This window comes from Lampris incognitus, chromosome 5, assembly GCF_029633865.1.
Source record: "Lampris incognitus isolate fLamInc1 chromosome 5, fLamInc1.hap2, whole genome shotgun sequence".
Lineage (NCBI taxonomy): Eukaryota > Metazoa > Chordata > Actinopteri > Lampriformes > Lampridae > Lampris > Lampris incognitus.
The window spans coordinates 10,843,003-10,863,186 of NC_079215.1; the positions used below are offsets into that span (position 1 = coordinate 10,843,003).

The following is a 20,184-nucleotide window of genomic DNA, read 5'->3' on the forward strand; positions in this document are numbered from 1 at the left end:
ATGACGTCAGAGGACTGAGTTTTCTATGTCGGCCTCCGCTTCCACAGCAACCGGGGCGACACCATCCTCCCCCTTGACCCGACCCTTGTAGAAACTTTTTTTTGTGTTGTTGTTGTTACATTGCGGGTGGGGGGGGGTATTGTTCCCCAACCTGGGATGGATTGCCCCTCTTGATTCATCTCAGCGTGTCGAAGGGCGTACAAAAGCCACGACAGGGGTGAGTTTGGTTGAAGGGGGGGGGTGGACTAATAAAACTCCCCTTCACTTTTAATAAGATCAGAACAAGCACGGCGAAATAAATACAGCTGTGTTGACTAACGCAGATTCGCCAAGTTGGCGAGATAGACCCTGTGGTTCAGCTAGTGGGGGCTCTCTCGGGGGGGGGGGGCTTAGTCGACTTGAAATGACCGGATAACCGAAAGACCGGCAGCGTTTAGGCGCAGCGGATAATCTTGTAAACGAATTCGGAAGAAACGCTCCAGGCTCCCCCCCCCCCCCCCAGGCAGCGCAGCCGGGCACACCGGCGGGTTATTATCGGCTGCGGTCATCCGGGCCCCGGGAGCCGCTGCGACGACTCTCGAAAATGACGAAAGCGGCGGGATTTCGTGCGCCAGCTGCATTGCAGGACGGTACCCGGCTGCGCGCGCGCCCCGGGTATGTACCGATAGTGGCAAGTGCGTGCGTGCGTGCGTGCGTGCTCAACGATACGGGGGGGGGGGAGAGGGGGGTACGCCTCCAAATAAAATGTTGCGCGCGCGGAGGTGTCCCGTCTACTCTACACCCTGTAACGGTCCGTTCACGCCACCGCACGCCGCCCGCGAGCGGCGGGGCGAGCGGCTCTTTTCTTTTCTTTTTTTTTTTTTTCTTTTCTTTTTTTTTTTAAATTCAGTTCGTCAAAGAAAGACGTTCGCCTTACCGGAGAGGTGAGAGGGTTGTCGAGCAGGACACCTTGTCTGTCGCTCCAACCACGTCGGAGTCAGCGGGGGTGGTGGTGCAGGTGGTGGTGATTAGAGGAAGATGTGTTACGATGTGAAGTTGTTAGTGAGCCGCTGCTGAACGCCCCCGGCGGGTCCTTGAGTGCGACCCCGCACTGGTATTTGTTGGGCAGTGAGCGGAGGAGGAGGCGGCGGCGGCAGCATCGCGCACTCCCTCCCTCCCTGCCCCCCTTCCTCCTCCTCCTCCGGGCTGTGATTGGTCCAGGTGGACCGGGCGCGTCCGTCGCGTTGCACAGTGCGCGCCGCCGCGGCTGGTGGCCGCCGCTGCTGCAACACTTCCGGTCTGCTGTGCGGGCTGAAGCGGACGCAGGAGGCGGCGGTTTTGTTTTTTAAATCTTCTTTTTTACATTAATTGCGCACAAAGAAGGAAACCACCTGTAAACTACTAATAAGAGACGTTAGTCCCTCTAGGTAACGGATCTGACCCTTTAGCCGAGCGGTTAGTGATGTCGCCTTGTGGTGCAGTACACCTCGGATCGAATCCCGCACCGGGCAAGAAAATAACCAGTTACTCACCGTTCATTCATCCTTTGTGTTGGGACGGTTTGACAGGTCGATCTCGTCTCTTTCCTTCTCATGGAGTGATTGAGCGCAAAAAAAGTAGTTTATTCTAGTGCACTATTAGTGTACTTATTTTAGACGAAATATCAGCGAGTGTGCGTTCAGTTTACTTTTTCAGTACTTATCAGAGATATACTAAACAAAATTGTACTTCAGTGTACTTACAGGTATACTACTAGTACACTGACAATACTTGAACTTTACTTAAGTGTACTTAAAAAAAATAAACTTCAAGTATACTTTTTTTTGTTGGTAAGGACTCAGGGCTGTTAAGTCCCCCACCCCCAAAAAAGTGGACCTTTCCATTTGTAGCGCCTTAGGCAAGCCCTTGACCTCCTGTGGTTACACATATACCTCTGTTAAATGTTATACATTGTTGAATTTGAGACTGTTATACTGTTAACTTTAGATTCCATGCTGGCCTGTAGATACTGTTGATTTTATTGTGTTAATTTTTAAATTCCAGGTTTGTTTTTTTTTAGATTGTAGTTTTACCTTTACATTTTTTTTAAGTTTAGTTGAGGTGGGCCTGGTGCCTAAGCATTTCATTGCCAGCAATGTCTGCCATGCTATATTGTTGTGCATTTGATAAATGAAACTTGAACTTTTATAGTATACTGAAACTATTTGACAAGTACAAGGATAGCCAAATTGGAGATATTTCAGGCCTAAAAAGACCACATTGTGACTATCCATCCATTTTCCAAGCCGCTTATCCTAATTAGGGTCACGGGACGCCGGAGCCTATCCCAACAGTCATTGGGCAGAAGGCGGGGAAACACCCTGGACAGGTCGTTAGTCCCATCACAATTTGTGATTATATGGTTATTATATTATATAATTATTATATTATTATAGTATTATATTATAGATTATATGTGATTATATTATGACTATATGGCCTTATTTTGTTGCTAAGGCAATTGTTGCTTGGTTCCACTGAAAATAATTTAGTTGAACTTTTTGGACCCTTTGTTATGTGTTGTTACGCATGCTGTTGCAAGCTGTTTCTTACGTAGAGTGGGGGGTATTAGATATTCTTAATCAGAGGAGGATATGGATATCAGGCCTTAGTGAAGTTTGTCTGGCTGATGCCAAATTACTGGAACCACCCTGAAAGTAATGAGAAATGGATAACAAGTGGACCCCACTGGGCTTTAATAAAACCATGAATGAATTCATTCCCCATCCCCTTATGTCAAGTCCCATATCTAAATATGAGAGAGAGAGAGAGAGAGAGAGAGAGAGAGAGAGAGAGAGAGAGAGAGAGAGAGAGAGAGAGAGAGAGAGAGAGAGAGAGAGAGAGAGAGAGAGAGAGAGAGAGAGAGAGAGAGAGAGATAGATAGATAGATAGATAGATAGATAGATCGATCCCTGGTACATCCCTTGCTGAGATGGTCTAATTCCTTGATTTCTCTCATCCAGGGGCTTTAAACAATTATGCAAAATAGAGTAAACCTTGTGCGGCTGATAGCACAAGTGCATTAGTCAGTACATAACATTTCACCTTGTGGATGCCTCCGTTTCACATATAAATTCAGTTCCTTTTTTGGACGTGTTGTCTTCAGCGAAGCCACGCATGCAGACCTGAATTTGTTGATCTGAAACGCATATCTCAGAAAAGCAATTAACCAAACAAAGATGGTGATTAAGTCATATCCTAAGTCTTTGCTAATAAACATCCATATTTCTTGCAATTAGGCGCTGAAGGAGTTAGCAGTCATGTGAGAGTAATGAGAGAGGTGAACTAGCAGTTACACGGGGGGCTTATTACCATGTGAAAAACACACACTCAGACACACACAGTTTGAGTAAGGTTGAGGACCTGAGAGGTTAGATGCAACATATTGTTGGAAACAAAGTGAAAATTTGTTGGAGGTTTTGGATAATATTGTCTATAAAGGCTTTCCTGAGGATTTTTAAGGTCCTGTCACACGTTTCACATTGGGTGTGGTGGATTTATGCATGTGCAAATCAAAATAGTATCCACTGCACTTAGATTTAAGTGAAACGAGACACTGACATAATCCAAATCCCAGTTTTGGTGGTGGGATTCTGCCTTTTCATGGTAAGGATTACAGCAAATCAAATCCCCGTGTCAACAGCACACACACTGTGCAACAAGCCACAGCTCTCAATTAAGAAAGCAAAATGTGGGCGTCTGGGTAGCGTAGCGGTCTATTCCGTTGCCTACCAACATGGGGATCGCCGGTTCGAATCCCCGTGTTACCTCCGGCTTGGTCCGGCATCCCTACAGATGTAATAAGCCGTGTCTGTAGGGTGGGAAGCCGGATGTGGGTGTGTCCTGGTCGCCGCACTAGCGCCTCCTCTGGTCGGTTGGGGCGCCTGTTCAGGGGGGAGGGGGAACTGGGGGGAATGGCGTGATCCTCCCACGCCCCACATCCCCCTGGCGAAACTCCTCACTGTCAGGTGAAAAGAAGCAGCTGGTAACTTCACATGTATCGGAGGAGGCACATGGTAAGTCTGCAGCCCTCCCCAGATCGGCACAGGGGGGACAGGTCGGAAGACTGGGGTAATTCGCCGGATACAACTGGGGAGGAAAAGAAGCAAAATGGAGACAAGACAAAGAATAAAGCCAGAAAAGAGGCACAACCTTGTAGTGTCATGCGTTAGAACAGGGGTGCCCAACTCCAGGCCTCGAGGGCCGCAGTGTCTGCGGGTATTTGTTCCAACCATGCACTACACCACCCGATTTCACCGATTAGCTCACCTCTTGGGACCAAGGAGGGAAAGGAGTTAGTTAAATCAGATGGTGTAGTGCATGGTTGCAACAAATACCTGCAGACACTGCGGCCCTCCAGGCCTGGTGGAGTTGGGCACCCCTGCATTAGAATGTAGAACGATGGTCTACATACTTACTGGATATCTCAGTGTCAACAACCCGACTTTTTGCTTTAGCTCTGTTAGCGATAAGCCATTACCAAGGCTCAGCGTTTTCGGTTGTTACCGATTTTCACCAAAAAATACCCAGATTTTCACCCAGATTTTATGTTTCCACGGATCCAAAAGTTGTTCCTGTTCGTGTGAGGTTATGTAACAGTGCCCTCTTGTGGCGAAATTCGGCATGCTGGATGGCTTTGAAAAATAAAACCGAAAACACTTGAGTCTTGGCCATTACACAGCTCCCTTCAATTTTCTCTTTTTCTTATTAGCTCCTAAAAGTGGACACGAAACGGTACCAGATTAGCAAGACTAACCACACCTTCCAATACAAGTCCCGGTGAACATCTTTGCTACCCACAATGGACAGTAGGCATCTTCCAAAGAGAAGAGATCATTTTTAATTTCCCAAAGATTGTTACACAACATTCAGAACCTATTTGAACTCAGCATGGGTTAATGTTTCATTATTACAAAAAGGCATGGACCCACTAGTACATACATGTCTTCAGGGGAAAACAAATCCAAATGGCGGCAACCATTACACTATATATATATGCCAAGCTAAAATAGAGTAAATTACAAATATATATTCATCTATCTCAAGGAGCAATAGATTGAAATCACACAACAGTTTCAAACTGCAGAGCCATAGGATTGGTAGAAATCAACAAAATGACAGGGGCCAGCTGGCTATCCATACCAGTGTTTGTTCCCTTTCAAAAGTTACACGTAGTCCAATGGAAAAAAGAGCGGCCCCTAAGAAAGGACGCTGGTCCTTCCAGCCTACAAAAAGTTTCTCAAGTGATTTTGGTTTTAGTCATTTGTATCGTAGTTCTGTTATTTTCGTCATTGGTCTCAAATGTGCATATGTGCAATATATATATATATACGTATATATATATATAGATATATATAGAAGGAGAAAAATACACACGTCTTGAAACTGATTTACACGAATTTAATCTGGAGTTATCAGAGTGGTTTAAAGGTGGGTCCATTCGTATTGTGAGAGGTGGTCCGAACAACCCTGACTGTACCCTCGCTCTGTCGTTTTGTGCATTCTCACACGTTCGGCCCATCCTCTCCTTTAATAAAACAATGGTCAAAGCTGGTAGTGGGGGGGGGGGGTCGATCTTCAGAGGCGCTCTGTACAGGATCGGTAAACAGATTTACAAATCAAGGCACATCAATTCACGTAGTAATGCTGGTCCTTCAGAGTATATGGAATACCAAAGAGTTCAATTTCATCAGCTCAAGTCAAACACTACGATAAAGACGAACTGACGAACAGTCGAAAGACAAAAATGCTAATCTACTGAAATGCGGATCGGTTTAGCAAATCCAGAATCATGAAACAAGATTTTGACGTTTCCCTTGGGTACCTACCGCGACAACTAAACGCATATCTACATTTCTCAACATCAAGAAAGGTGACCGACACGCATTAGCGTACTGCACAGACTTGTATTTGAGGATATAAAACTTTAATTCGTCCTAGGTTTGCAGCAACCGATGTCGAGTCGCGTTATGCGAGTAGTTGTCTGGAGGTGGCTGGCTAAACCTTCATAAAGCAAGCGGCCCCATCTCAGAAGATGGAGGACAGTTCTGAATACAATGTCAATCAAATGAACCGTTTTATCCCTTAGAGAAAACTTGCTTTCTCCGGGTGGATACAACATTCATGTGCCGTATAAAAAAAAGGCCATGTTCTAGAGTTTTGAAATATATTTAGCCCCCCCCCCCCCACCTCGACAGATTTGTCAAATGGTACAAAAGTGCATTTCCATGATTCGAAAGGATTGCAAAAGTGAGAGTCTCTTCAACGTTTTAGTGGGCTTCTCAAAGAGTAAAAAGAACTCCAAAATCATGAATTTATGTTTTCCTCTTTTTGTCTAAAAACGTTTACAGCCATGACAGATTGACAGACTGATAGCAGAATGATGATGAGAGTCGACGAGGGCATTCCTTTAGCGTCTGTGGCTGTTTGGGAATTTTTCATTTTCCAGCAAAAAAAAAAAAAAAGAATTTATGTTTTCCTCTTTTCAAAACCATGAATTTATGTTTTCCTCTTTGCAAAATCGTGAATTTATGTTTTCATCTTTTTGTCTAAAAAGGTTTACAGTCATGACAGATTGACAGACTGATAGCAGAATGATGATGAGAGTTGACGAGGGCATTCCTTTAGAGTCTGTGGCCGTTTGGGAATTTTCCATTTTCTAGTAAAAAAAAAAAAAATCATGAATTTATGTTTTCCTCTTTTCAAAATCATGAATGTATGTTTTCTTCTTTTTGTCTAAAAAGGTTTACAGGCATGACAGATTGACAGACTGACAGCAGAATGATGAGAGTTGAAACGGGCATTCCTTTAGCTTCTGTGGCTGTTTGGGAATTTTCCATTTTCCAGTAAAAAAAAAAAAACAAAACAAAAAAAACCCCAGACTACTCCTCGAGAGTTGCGATCTGAGCGATTAGGACTCTTCAAGCCAAGATGGAGCGTCGCCGCCCGGCATTTTCAACTTGATGTGGAACTGCTTGAGAGTCTGTTCCAGCTGTTGCTGGTTCCCTGCGTAGTACGCAGCAATGGCATTGTGGAACAGAATGAGCTGATTGTGCAACACCTTCACCTGTTCAGGGAGCGGGAAAGAGAAGAGAAAGATAATAAAAAAAAAACAAAGTTCGATCATTCAGCCCCAAGGTTATGATGAGAAAAGCACAGCAGAACTACCCCTTCTCTTCCAGCCCACCTTGTTCTCCTCCAGAAACTTGAGTTTGATGGCGACATCATTGCGCATTTTTTCATACTTCTCACGGTGAATCTGAAACTGCTGCTGGGACTGCTCCATCTTGGGCATGGTGGAGGCGTCGCGTGGCCCCAGGTTCAGCTCCTCCAGGTCTGTACGATATGCGTCGTACTCAACTCTAGGGAGATTTATCAAAAAGCATCCCAAATGAGAACTGCACTTGTGAAAAACATGTGTACCGTATTTAGGATCATGCATTTAACCCTTCCATCTGCTTTGTCTTGGGGATTACCTGGAGGATTCATACTGTTTGATGTTTATCATGGTGTCTTCAATAGTTTTGTCCACCAGCGTGTTCACACTAGAAATAAAGAAGTTGATGGCCCCCAGTAGTGTCTCTCCATTTTTGGACAAAAGCTTTTGGGTGTCGGCGTTGAAGCTGAACTCCTCCTAAATGACAGAAAACAACTAATTTTAATCATGTCATTACATCTGTAATGCAACTTCCTTCATCATGATATTGCACTCGAAACCTAACATTTTGCAATTTCACATTGGTTAAAATCCTTCAAAGATGAACTTATGCGCAACACAAGCCAGGAAGTAATTAAAATACAAAATCTCATTACTTTCAGTCCCTCATGTCTGCTAGTCACAACATGCATGCTTCAGCACAGTGTAAATCTTAAAACCATGTGGACTGCATCTGCCCTGGTCCACACAACCTTTCAGATCACCAACTTCCTCACTGACAGCAGGCACTACAACATCACTATGAATTATGCTTGTATAAACCATGTCACAATACTTACATTAATACTACATGTGGACTCAAGGTGATAGTTGCTGGGTTTTGGCAAGTAAAAATATTTAGAGCTTGTAAGATTTAAAACTACAATCCTAAAGATTTACATGCAAACAAATGTCATTTTTGATAACCCCTATTGCTGGTGTAATGACCATAAGAGATAATCCATGGATATTCAATCATTGAATGCTGTTGTTCTATTTTAAATGGTTGGTAGGTTTTGCACTGTCACCATATCAGCCAAATAAATAAGAATAAGGTAGGAAGTTGTGGCTAACAAGCATTTATGGAAGACCAAGTCTGAAGAAGGAAGACCTGTACAGGAACAACATCAACAGCTAAAACTCATGTTCAGACATGTTTTGTCTAGCAGTGGGGACAGTATTGACACAACAGCACTGGCAACCGTTTTATTTTGAATGGGTCTTGGGGATTCAGAGTAGTCATACACCAGTGCAACTACCAGCATCACCATGGGTGTCAGTAAGTTAAACAAAAACAACAATCTTCAGGATCGTAGCTTTAATTCCTTATGGGCACATTGGCTAGCACAAATGGGGTAACTTACAATATCTAAAGTTTGTGGTGACTGCCCCCTCCAGTTACCTACTGTGTACATGACAATTACGTAGTACATGACTCATGACAGTACAAATCTACTACTACTACTTTCGGCTGCTCCTGTTAGGGGTCACCACAGTGGATCATCAGTTTCCATCTCTTCCTGTCTTCTGCATCTTCCTCTGTCACACCAGCCACCTGCGTGTCCTCTCTCACCACATCCATAAACCTCCTCTTTGGCCTTCCTCTTTCCCTCTTCCCTGGCAGCTCCATATTCAGCATCCTTCTCCCAATATACCTAGCATCTCTCCTCTGCACATGTCCAAACCATCTCAATCTTGCCTCTCTTGCTTTGTCTCCAAACCGTCCAACCTGAGCTGTCCCTCTAATATACTCGTTCCTAATCCTGTCCTTCTTCATCACTTCCAATAAACATCTTAGCATCTTCAACTCTGCCACCTCAAACTCTGTCTCCTGTCTTATTGTCAGTGCCACTCTCTCCAAACCATATAACATAGCTGGTCTCACTACCATCTTGTAAACCTTCCCTTTCACTCTTGCTGGTACCCTTCTGTCACAAATCACAGCTGACACTCTTCTCCACCCACTCCACCCTGCCTGCACTCTCTTCTGTACTCCCAGTTACTATGGACAGTTGACCCCAAGTATTTAAACTCATACACCTTCATCTGGATCTTGTGAGAAATGGAGTATCAACAAGTAAGCCCTTGTTATCAGTACAAATACCTTGATGGCAGTACAAATACGCCATCATTTTATTATGACTCAGTGATGGGACACCAGTTATTCTTACTGTGTTCCAGAGCTGACTGAAAGCAGTGACAATACTGACTCACGTGGAGCTCTGGTGACTTGAGGCTGAGGTCCGCAAAAGCATCCCCCAGCTGCCGCTGCGTCTGCATCATCTGGGACAGCTGATTGGCCAGTGTCTGGGCCAACTTGACCACATGCTCATACTTTCTCTTGTTGTCACGGAGAACTTCGATTTGAGCCTCCAGCTCCAGGTCGACCGTCCTCGAGCCCCGACCCCACTTCTCGGACAGGATCTGCTTTGTGCACTATGGAGGAAAGGTAGTTGTGAAACTAACACCTCTTCCCAACACAGAGAGTGCGAGTAACTCTAGCAGACGGAGTGTGAAAAACTGTCCAGATATGCTACGAGTGATGTCACAGTGCGAAGTATCCAAGTTATATATTCATAACCAATGTAATTTTCTTAAGTTTTAATCATTTCCTCAGTCATTTAATTTCCTTAACTTAATTAATGGCTGGTGTTACTGCTGAGGGGAAATGGAAACGTCAAGGACGCCAGCGTTGATTTTGACCAATGAAAATAGGTTGGAGGTGGAGCAAGTGCATGAACATTCACAAGAACAGAGCCAGGGCGAGCAATTTTTCAAACAAGCAACACGTCGCTCGCCTGTTCGCTGGCGCACGGAGCAGGTTAGGACATCTTCATTGGGGAAAAACTGAAACAATCTGATGTTCGCCCACTCGCTCATTCGCATCGCGTCCAGTTAGGAACCAGTGTTAGATGAATCAACTTTAAAATCTCATGAGTCTTTGTGTGTCTGCCAGTTAGAGAGGTGAGAAGGAGGAGACTCAAAGAGAACGAGTGGAAAGCATATCGGTGACACAAAGAGAGGGAGATGTTAGTTGTGGTGTATTACATATCTGCCCATATCCAAATGTACTGTAATAAGAAAGGGAATTGGATTGAAAGAATACACTACCACTGGTCTAATTTAAAGAGAAAGGAGAAGGACAGCTGGAAAAACAGACAGACTCAAGGGCAAAGAGGCTTACTTTATACGTGTTGATACTCCATTTTCTCACGAGATCCAGTTTTTCCATGGCGGGGCTCTTGAATTCATCAGCAATGACCATCGCCCCAGTCTGTGGCTGCCCTTTCATGACTGGACAACACGAGACATTCACGTAGTCATTGGTATTGTGGACTACTGAGTTATGGCAAAGTTTAGTGAAGTACAATAAAAACAGAATAAATATCTATAACTGATGAGACTGTCCTACCGCCACGTCTCAGGGCCTGACCATGTTAAGAGTGTTGAGCCAAAATGCACTTAACATTACAGTATGCTGATGACATCAACATTACAGTATGCTGATGACATCCATGATAACTGGAATCAAACTGAAATCTAAAAAACAATTAGCCATGCTTTTCCGATCTAAAATCAGGCTGATGGTCACAGTTCATTAGAGTGAGTACTTTGCAGCAGTTTTAGGAGAAAGGAAAAAAAAATTGAAAGCGACAATGGGTGCTTAGATTTGTAAGGACAAAGGATGCAAGCAAGACTACCAGCTGAGATCCCTGCAGAAGCAGTTTTCTATTTTTTTGTCTTAACCAAAAAAGCTTTTAGTTTTACGAACGAGGAGTTTTGAGAGAAACAGAAGTTAGGCTGACCCTCAGGAAATAAGGACCACCATGTTATCAATGATCATTATCAAGGGTAAAAGCAGAAGAACTACTTCAACCTGCCCCAAAGTAGGCGGAAGAACAGAGCGAGGGGGATTGTCTCTGGGTGGTGCATAGCCTGCGGGGACAGAAGTGCAGGAAACAAGCTGAGAGAAGGCAGACGGCGGTTAAATCTCTACGGAAATGGTTATAACTCATCATCATATTATCTAGAGCCCCTCACTGCGGATACCTTTCTCAGCCTGGCTGTCGCTGGCAGAACGTGCCAGGCGGCCAGCCACAACCGAGCTGGGAGCTACGGGTGCCACGGGAGACGTGGGCTGGCTCGCTGATCCTGGGGGATATTTTAAGTGATGGTTAATGAGAATGTCATATTCAATGTCCCACCAAAAAAAAAAAAAAAAAAATTGAGGTTCTCTTCATGAGTTTGATTTTTTGCAGTGTTTTTTATTTCTTAAATAATGCCATTGGTGGAGAGCGACACCTTCTGAGGTCACATAGGGCCTTATCCTAGTGACTTGAAACATCTATCATGGTTTCAGAGAGTCAAAAGCTATAACATCATCATCATCATCCAAAATATTCCTCGTCTTATCCCATAAAAATGACGAGGGTTTTCATCAATGCAATTGTTATATGCAACGGCAATGCCAGGGGCTCCGTAGGAAAAGCACGTTTTATTTGCATTTACAACGAGGGCGTATTAATGAAAAGGGAAGCGGAATCACAAATCGGAGATCAGAGGGACTTCATTAAAATGCAACCGTACGGCCGTCTTTACAAATTCAAATGTCAGCCTTTTGAATTTCAAAGATGGCGGCTAAAAACCGGTGCCCTGGGGACGACGGAGAAGGAGAGTTTGCAAACGGTGTGCTGCACACCAGCCAGCTGTACCGAGGGAGACCGCACCCTAACCCTTTAAAGGGATGAAATGTCCAAGAAACACAAATCAATAAGTTAGCAAATCAATTGAAAATGACTAATTCTTAAAAATAAAACTGTGGGACAAAAAAAAAAATACAAAAAAAAACCTAATGCTGCTGCTAACAACAGTAATAATAATAATAATAATAATAATAATAATAATAATAATATTTTGTTTTACCTTTGTATGGTCCTGATTCAATGATACCTTCTGCTGTTGAAGCGAAGTTACTGGGGGTGACACAAGTTTCTGAAAGGTTAAGCGCCCCGTGGCCGCTGGAGAAAGACTCCTAAGGACAGAGACGGATGTTGATATGTTTACCACTGTATACTGAGGTACACCACTGGATTCACAAACAAGACAGCAAGAACCCATCTCTTAACACAACCTTTTATCACTTCATATACACGGACGCCACGATGATGTTATGGATCTGGACCCAGCTTTTGACCCATGCTGCATAGTGCACACCCATACTCTACTGTCTGATGCTCTGTGGCTTCTGCTTTACAGCAAAAATGACTTAAGAAAATCTCCAATATTATCTTTTCATTCACCATGAGGGAAAAAAGACCCCAAAATATTGGCATTTTCTAGTATTTGTTGGTCCAATACTGATCAACACTAATAGCTGCTCAAAAAACACTTCCATCCTGCTTTACTGGAGTTGAAAGTGTTGGATACGTATAAATATATTTATATATAACCAAATGTATAACATTTAAGTCCACACCACCAAGCGGTTCCCAGTTTTTAAATGGGTGTGTCTAACTATGTGAAGTCATATTTAGCATGGAATCCAAACATATCCCCAAAGTGAAAAGAATTCATTCAAAACCTCAACGACAACAATGTAATATATCCATCCATCCATTACCCGAACCCCTTATCCTGCTCTCAGGGTCGCAGGGATGCTGGAGCCTATCCCAGCAGTCACTGGGCGGCAAGAGGAGAGACACCCTGGACAGGCCGCTAGGCCATCACACAGGACCAACATACACACACACGCACACACATTTTCATACCTAGGGACAATTTAGCATGGCCGATTCACCTGACCTACATGTCTTCGGACTGTGGGAGGAAACCGGAGCTACCGGAGGAAACCCACACAGACACGGGAAGAACATGCAAACTCCAAACAGAGGATGACCTCGGATGACCCCCCCCCCCCAAAGGTTGGACTACCCCGGGGCTTGAACCCAGGACCTCCTTGCTGTGAGGCAACCGCGCTAACCATTGCGCCACCGTGCCACCTCAATGTTATACATATATGTATATAAATCTTCATTAAAAGAAACACTTAACGATAGGGAAAGTGCTCAACAAATTAGGAGCAAAATAATCCAGTGATTCAAGTAAATTCTTTATGACACAGTACGGTTGCTTATGACACAAAACAGGCTTGTACTGCCTATTAAAGAATTGCGAGTCTCAGATTTATAGCATGATTACTGGCATGTTGTGCTACACTTTATCAATCCCCACAGGGACTGGATTTGACCCATCCAAACAACTCGGGGGCAGCGAGCAGCCACAGCACGGCGCCTGATCCCAAATTCTGAGGCCAATGCCTTGCTCAAGGTTAATGGAAGGAGTATCACTTGAACGTCTATGGATGCACTATGCAACTGCAAAACTGTGTGGGGCTTTTTCTTTGTAAATACACGAAATGAGCGAGTGGGTGTAGAAGACTCTGTAAGCAAGCCCTTACCCTGACGAACACTTCCTCGGGGCTCTGATCCAGGTCTCCATTGCTGGTGACTGGAATCTCAGCGGCTGAGCTTCTGTGAGACTCCTCAGCCATAGCAATTAGCTGTAATGGGTAAAAGTAAAGATATGTGTTAGTCTCAGAGGCAGAGGCTATCCTCAACAAAGAAAAGGCACCACCACCACCGGCTTGGAAAGGAAAGAGGGCTCAAGCGTTATTTGAAGCATATGATAGAGGTGGAGTGCCATCTGGTGGACACTACCACAAGGACACTACCATTGTCATTTTAGAGGACGTTATGATTTAAAAGCTTTCTATCAAATGTAACGTTCCTACTTTTAGTAGTTTCCTTGATCAACTTTCCAGACCAAACAACTAAAAATAATTATACATAATTTCTCTTTTCTTTAACATTTTTTTAGTGACTGGAACAGTGTTCACGACATGACTGCAAGACAACGTCACTGTCACTATAGTGGTCAGTGAAGTGAAATAATATACCCCCCCCAACCCCCCTTTCTCTCCCCAGTTGTATCCGGCCAATCACCCCACTCTTCTGAGCCGTCCCGGTCGCTGCTCCACCCCCTCTGCCGGTCCAGGGAGGGCTGCAGACTACCACATGCCTCCTCCGATACATGTGGAGTCGCCCGCCGCTTCTTTTCACCTGACAGTGAGGAATTTCGCCAGGGGGATGTAGCGCGTGGGAGGATCACGCTATCCCCCCTCCCCCCTGAACAGGCGCCCCGACCGACCAGAGGAGGCGCTAGTGCAGCGACTAGGACACATACCTACATCTGGCTTCCCACCTGCAGACATGGCCAATTGTGTCTGTAGGGACGCCCAACCAAGCCGGAGGTAACACGGGGAATCGAACCAGCAATCCATGTTGGTAGGCAACGGAATAGACCGCTCCGCTACCCGGACACCCCCTAATAATATACTTCTTGTAATAAATGTTTGAAGCAACTATAGGCTGTACCCATTATGCTTAACTGGACGACAAGACTTATTACGATACTGATATGAGGTTACTCAGGCAATATTCAGTTTTCAGGGTAAATATTTCTGAAAAAGACATTATTTAAAATCAAGTTAAATTATCTGGGAAAAGCCCATGACTCAGTCCCATCACCGTTTTACTGCAGCATGGCCTTCCTTACAGGAAGTCTGCTTCTAACTAAGTCTAATGTGAAAGGGAGAAATGTTCAAAACACAGGCTGGGTTTTAACCCTGTTAAACTTAGGCTTTAAACTAGATAAGAGAGTAACATATACGAAAATACACAGCTTTTTCAGTTTTGGACCGTAACATTAACAGCCAAAAGGCCTACATTTAATTTTATTTCTTCAAAGTATTATTACTGACACCGTGACAATATCCCCACGAATGTCTTTTAAATGCAGTGTAGTAGGGCGTCTGGGTGGCGTAGCGGTCTATTCCGTTGCCTACCAACACAGGGATCGCCGGTTCGAATCCCCATGTTACCTCCGGCTTTGTCAGGCGTCCCTACAGACACAATTGGCCGAGTCTGCGGGTGGGAAGAATGGGGTAATTGGCCAGATACAATCGGGAGAAAAAAAGGGGAAAATTCCACAAAAGAAAAAGCAGTGTAGTGCATCAAGAGAGTGACAACCGTTGTCCTCTATAGACCTTGTTCCTCCAAGCCACACTGACTGAGTGACTGCCGGTCCAGAACAGCCTTACATTACCGATGAGTAGATCCCTTAAGGGGAACAACCACATCATGTTTGACACCACAATTAGAAACAGAATGGAATAGAAGGCTGCTGCCAGTAAAAAAAAAAAAAAAAAATTGACTGCTTCATTACAATGATAAGTTGAATTGGTTCATGAAATTTGTTTTAGAGAACGCAAGTGATTTTTTTTTATCCCCTACTGGAGCTTCTGGAACCCTTTTTTTAATTTACTCGCAATTAATAATTTGCATTTTTTACCACCTTTTTTAAATCCCTTCCTGGAAGGCATTTGGGCCAATACAGCACTGACAGACTGCAGGCACATTTGTTGTTTGTGAAATTCCATCCTTTGGCATCAGTGTTTTTTGCATATAGGCCTATAAATTGAGTGTATCTTAAGCCTTGCTGTAAATTTTTACATAGACTGTAGGCCAGTTTCTTTTTCTCACTAGCTAGTACACTGAAGCAAGTTCTTTGCAGACTAGGTAATGGGAACACTTAACTTATCATTACAACGTTCCCGATAGCATCTGGATATTATCTATCTGTGTCATTCCATCAGTAACTCCACTTGGCAAGGCAGTGCACTTGACATAGTCTACTGCCATTGAAAGAGTTAACCATCTGCAGGAAATTCCACCTTGATTCACTGAACAAGATCCTACCCACAGGGACCAAAACTGGGGTCTAAATAATGCAAATAGTCCCCAGATTACTAGGTAACCAGATCCAGGCCTAGTCCGAGTTGACAAATTATATCAATGCATTGCATTTAATGAAAATAAATAGATAATAATGTAGATTTCACCTACACCAATCACCAGCTAGAAATTTCTCCTGGGGAACGCGAATACACCTGGTGATGAAATCGGATTCTATTGCAATTAAACTACATAAACACCGGGAAAAGAAAATATTAAATGTAACTGGTTTTGACTCCAAGATGAAGCCAGATGATGTGACTTGCTAAGAGAAAGCCCATAAGAGAATTTAAAGTAGGCTCGGATACCCGAAGCTCAACTCCTAATCCTTTATCCCCAAATCATGGAAACCAGCTGCTTTTGCAAAAGTAAATTAACTTTTGTCTTAATTGGGTTATAGAGGAGGGGAGGACAGGGCGACTACGTTAAACATCCTTGAATATGATGCAAGAACGAACAACAATGACAGATATACAGTTATTGCATTTTATTTTTTTCCCCCCTAGTACATGTGTCCTCTCATTCCTGGGTTCACGAAGGGTTAAGGGACAAGTTGGAGAGGGAGGACCTAAGAAACAGCTGGACCTAAAATTATGTTTGGGTTTTGGCCCCATCGCTTTTAAAATTACCCTGCCTTTTATAAAATCAGAGGCCTTGCCGAATGTTTTGCAATACACCCGGTAATAAAACGGCTTGTGAGAAGAAGACTTCGGCCAGATTCTGTGTCCAGAGTCATCCTTTGAAACGTGTTTTCATAATACGCACGGCAAAAAAAAAAATGAATGCAGACAGTCAGCGCCTCAGAGGTCGTATAACAAACATAAATGCTTAAAGGCCATATGATGCCCTTGTGCAGGCAGACAGCAGGTACATTCACAGGGGGGCTTATCTAACCAGCGAGGTAAATCAGACAGACTCCTTCCTATCTGGAAATCCTAAAGAGAATAAGAATAAATAAGCTGTCAAGAGACTAAACATATCTGATTACATATCTTAGCAAAATGCATGTGTGTGTCGACGGGGGGGTATTGACTGTCAGCAACAATTTGCCTACCACAACAAAGATCTGTACAGGGTTTAAGAGACAAAATAATCAGGCACATTATGGCAAAAGGCTTGGCATGTCAGGGAATAGGGTCCCCTTGAGTGTAGTAACTAGGAAACAAGCCAACACGAAGGCGAAAGAATAGATAAACAGATAGCTATTCATACAATCGACTAGCTCTGCCAAAGAGGAAACCATCAAAGCCCATCTCTAAAATGTTCTCATAGGAATGTGAGGTGACCATACGGCATGACGATGATGACAAGGCAATGCTGACTGCGTTTTAAAGGTGGCTACTTTTCCACAGCCTTTTATTCAGACTTTAGGTTACACGGACGATGGAAAAATGACCTCATAAGAGACTCTTAAAAACTCCAAAAGTCAACCATGTAAGCCATCTCCGGGGGGAAATTTCATAAATCATGGTTAAAAAGAGATGTAATGGTAATAAGTCTGCTCGGGAATGCAAAGGGAAATCTCTCCGCCGACAGTAATTCACACAGGTATGTCAAAACCCATGTGAGAACATATTATTCATTCATAACCTACTCACGGGACGCATTGTGAGGGATTCCTATCATTTCTGACATCTTGACTTCTTTCACTCACTCACTCACTCAAACACTCATTATGCCAAAACAAAGAAGACACTTTTCCCCACGATTGCTTCAAGGAAGTGATAATAAAGATGGCAGAAATGACGCCTGCTTATCTACACATTAACACAGCAATAGAAACTCATATTGTATAATAAAAGCAAATATTAATCCCCCTCTCTGGCATTTATATCAAGATAAACCAGGCTTAACATAAAAGCAGAGCAAATATGTAATGACATGAATGTGCCATCATCCCAAACTCATGGGATTGTCTTCACCACATCAAAATATAGCACAAATTATAATCATGAAACCCATCTGGTATGACACCCACGAAAGCACACCATTGACACGACAACAGCTGAAAAACTCCACACAAGCAATGACAATTTAAGAAACACAACTATGCAAAACACATCTAAATAGAGGCAATCAAAGCAATTTCCATCTTTTGGCTTTATAGAAAATTGAAGCTGGTAGCAAATTTGCTGTACCGTGACAGGAGGGTAGCACCACCACCATCATTTTTGTAAATCGAGAGCAGAAAAGGCAGCATGAACAAAAGCGAAGGAGCGAAGGATCAGAAAGGACTCATTGCCCAAAGTTACAAAGAATATCACCTTATTTGGAGAGTGGGAATCTCCCATTTCCACTGGTGTTTCAGCTCTTTCAACATGTCGCTCTGTCTGAGGTCCCCCATCATCTATACTGCAAGTTTTGTGTTCGGCGTCATCACTGTCCCCAACATTTTCATCACTGTGTGTGACCTCATTTTCACTATCAATATCATTATCTTCTTGTTCAGCATCTGTGTCATTTTTTTCTATATCATCTTTGCCACCGTCATCAAGCACTTCATCTCTGACATCTCTTTTTTCATCATAACAGTCTATGCTCTCATCTTTTAGATCCTCACTCAAAGACTTGTCTGTTTTGTGAGCTTCCTTACAATCCATTTCCTGGTCCTCGGCTGAGGTCTCCCCCAAAACAGCCCCAAGACTAACTTCAGACATACCTGAAAACAGACAAATTGAAGGGTATGAATTGGTCCTGTCTATATCTAAATCTGGTTTCAAAAGTACTACTAATCCCAGTGGCTACTAGCAAACGGGTAGAGTGGCAGATTTGTTCAAAAGTAAAACGTGCCACATCATGGGATTAAAATACACTGCTGTGCACAACTGAAACGTCAGATTCTCTAATGACAGCCAATTTTGGGTTCATCTTATAATGCAATCCTCTGAAATTGCACGTAGGGCTCTCGATAGTTATGCGTGAAAGATGAAATCAAATAAATAAGAACAACTGGAAGCGTTGGAGTGGTTCTTTGACTTTGATGATAAATACAATTCGTGTTAAACCGTGGAGGACACTGCGAGTTTGAGGAGTTCGTGACATCGCACGGGCAACCCTGCGGCTCGTCTTTGCACATTAACGATAACTGGCGAGGTGTTGCCACAACCCAAACAGCGCATGCGCAATAACAGTTGGTAGGACCACTCGACAGGTAGGAAGAAATTATAGCGCACCGGCGCTTACTTCACTCCCCAGCCTTACTTAATTGACCATTTGTTACCAGACATTTAAAGATACGTAAAACCCGAAAACTGATGGCAAGTTAGGTTTGCTCAACACACATTAACCGGCGGATTGTTGAGGTTGAATGACTGATTACCGTGTAGCGAGTTGATTAATTTACCTTTTTTGTAACCAGCCTGTCATGTGACCTATCACATAGCTAGCAACAACTGTTGAGCTGGTTGAATGCTACGTGACGTTAAACAGACTTTCGGTTTTTTTTTTTAAGGGTTCAACTACACAGCCGCTGTTAGCTAGCCGACTAAAGCCGTCAGCTGAACTGAATACAAACCGGGGCACCAAACCCTGCGCGACGTTAGCAAACGCTAGATGAACAAATGGGAAAAACTACGCCGGTCGATGATGGACATTAGCAAACGAACTCGCTGGCTAAGCTAGCCAGCTAGCTAGCTAGCTAGCTAGCTAACGCCGACTCGGTAACGGCAGCGCTTGTCAAAACTTACCTTTACCCCGTCTGCGGCCGCGGCTTATAACCCAATTCCCTTGTAAAGTTCAAACCTCTGCAACGACGCGACGCCAGAGGACCCGTTTAACGAACGGCAGCGCGGTAGACGCGAAGTGCCAACTTTGACCGGCTTTCCCCCACGTCCAGCGCTTCCTTTTAAACTTCCACTAAAAAAAAAAAGCCTTTCGTCCGCCGTCCGGGACCCCGGAAAGAAGTCGGCGACACGCGCTCTCCCCCTGCCGTTGAAAGTCGGCGACGTTGCCCGCGCGCAGGCTGCGGCCGCCTTTATTTCCAACGGTTTTTTCGGGGGGCGAGACACGACGACGAAACGACGCCGAGGCAAGAATAACGCGCGTAAGGCTGAAAACGTCCAATTCGCCGGCTTAACGCCGAGTTTTGGCGTCCGTCGCGCCGCTCGAGCGGAAATTTCC

General features: G+C 44.0%; 1 protein-coding gene across 5 annotated transcripts; it reads right to left on the reverse strand.

Moving 5' to 3' along the window:
- Window positions 1–4,818: 4,818 nt before the first annotated feature.
- arfip1 (ADP-ribosylation factor interacting protein 1 (arfaptin 1)) lies at window positions 4,819–20,153 on the reverse strand. Of its 5 annotated transcripts, XM_056279488.1 has the most exons (10): window positions 19,752–20,153; window positions 18,330–18,724; window positions 13,671–13,772; window positions 12,137–12,245; window positions 11,264–11,365; window positions 10,398–10,507; window positions 9,428–9,649; window positions 7,494–7,651; window positions 7,205–7,379; window positions 4,819–7,084 (listed from the first exon to the last, which is right to left on the reverse strand). In XM_056279488.1, the coding sequence occupies exons 2-10, from the start codon at window positions 18,720–18,722 to the stop codon at window positions 6,929–6,931; spliced, it is 1,527 nt and encodes a 508-aa protein (XP_056135463.1). In that variant the 5' UTR covers window positions 18,723–18,724; window positions 19,752–20,153; the 3' UTR covers window positions 4,819–6,928. The 5 variants fall into 5 exon arrangements, with proteins under 5 accessions (XP_056135463.1, XP_056135465.1, XP_056135464.1 ...); XM_056279490.1 differs by lacking the exon at window positions 18,330–18,724; XM_056279489.1 differs by lacking the exon at window positions 11,264–11,365.
- Window positions 20,154–20,184: the final 31 nt, after the last annotated feature.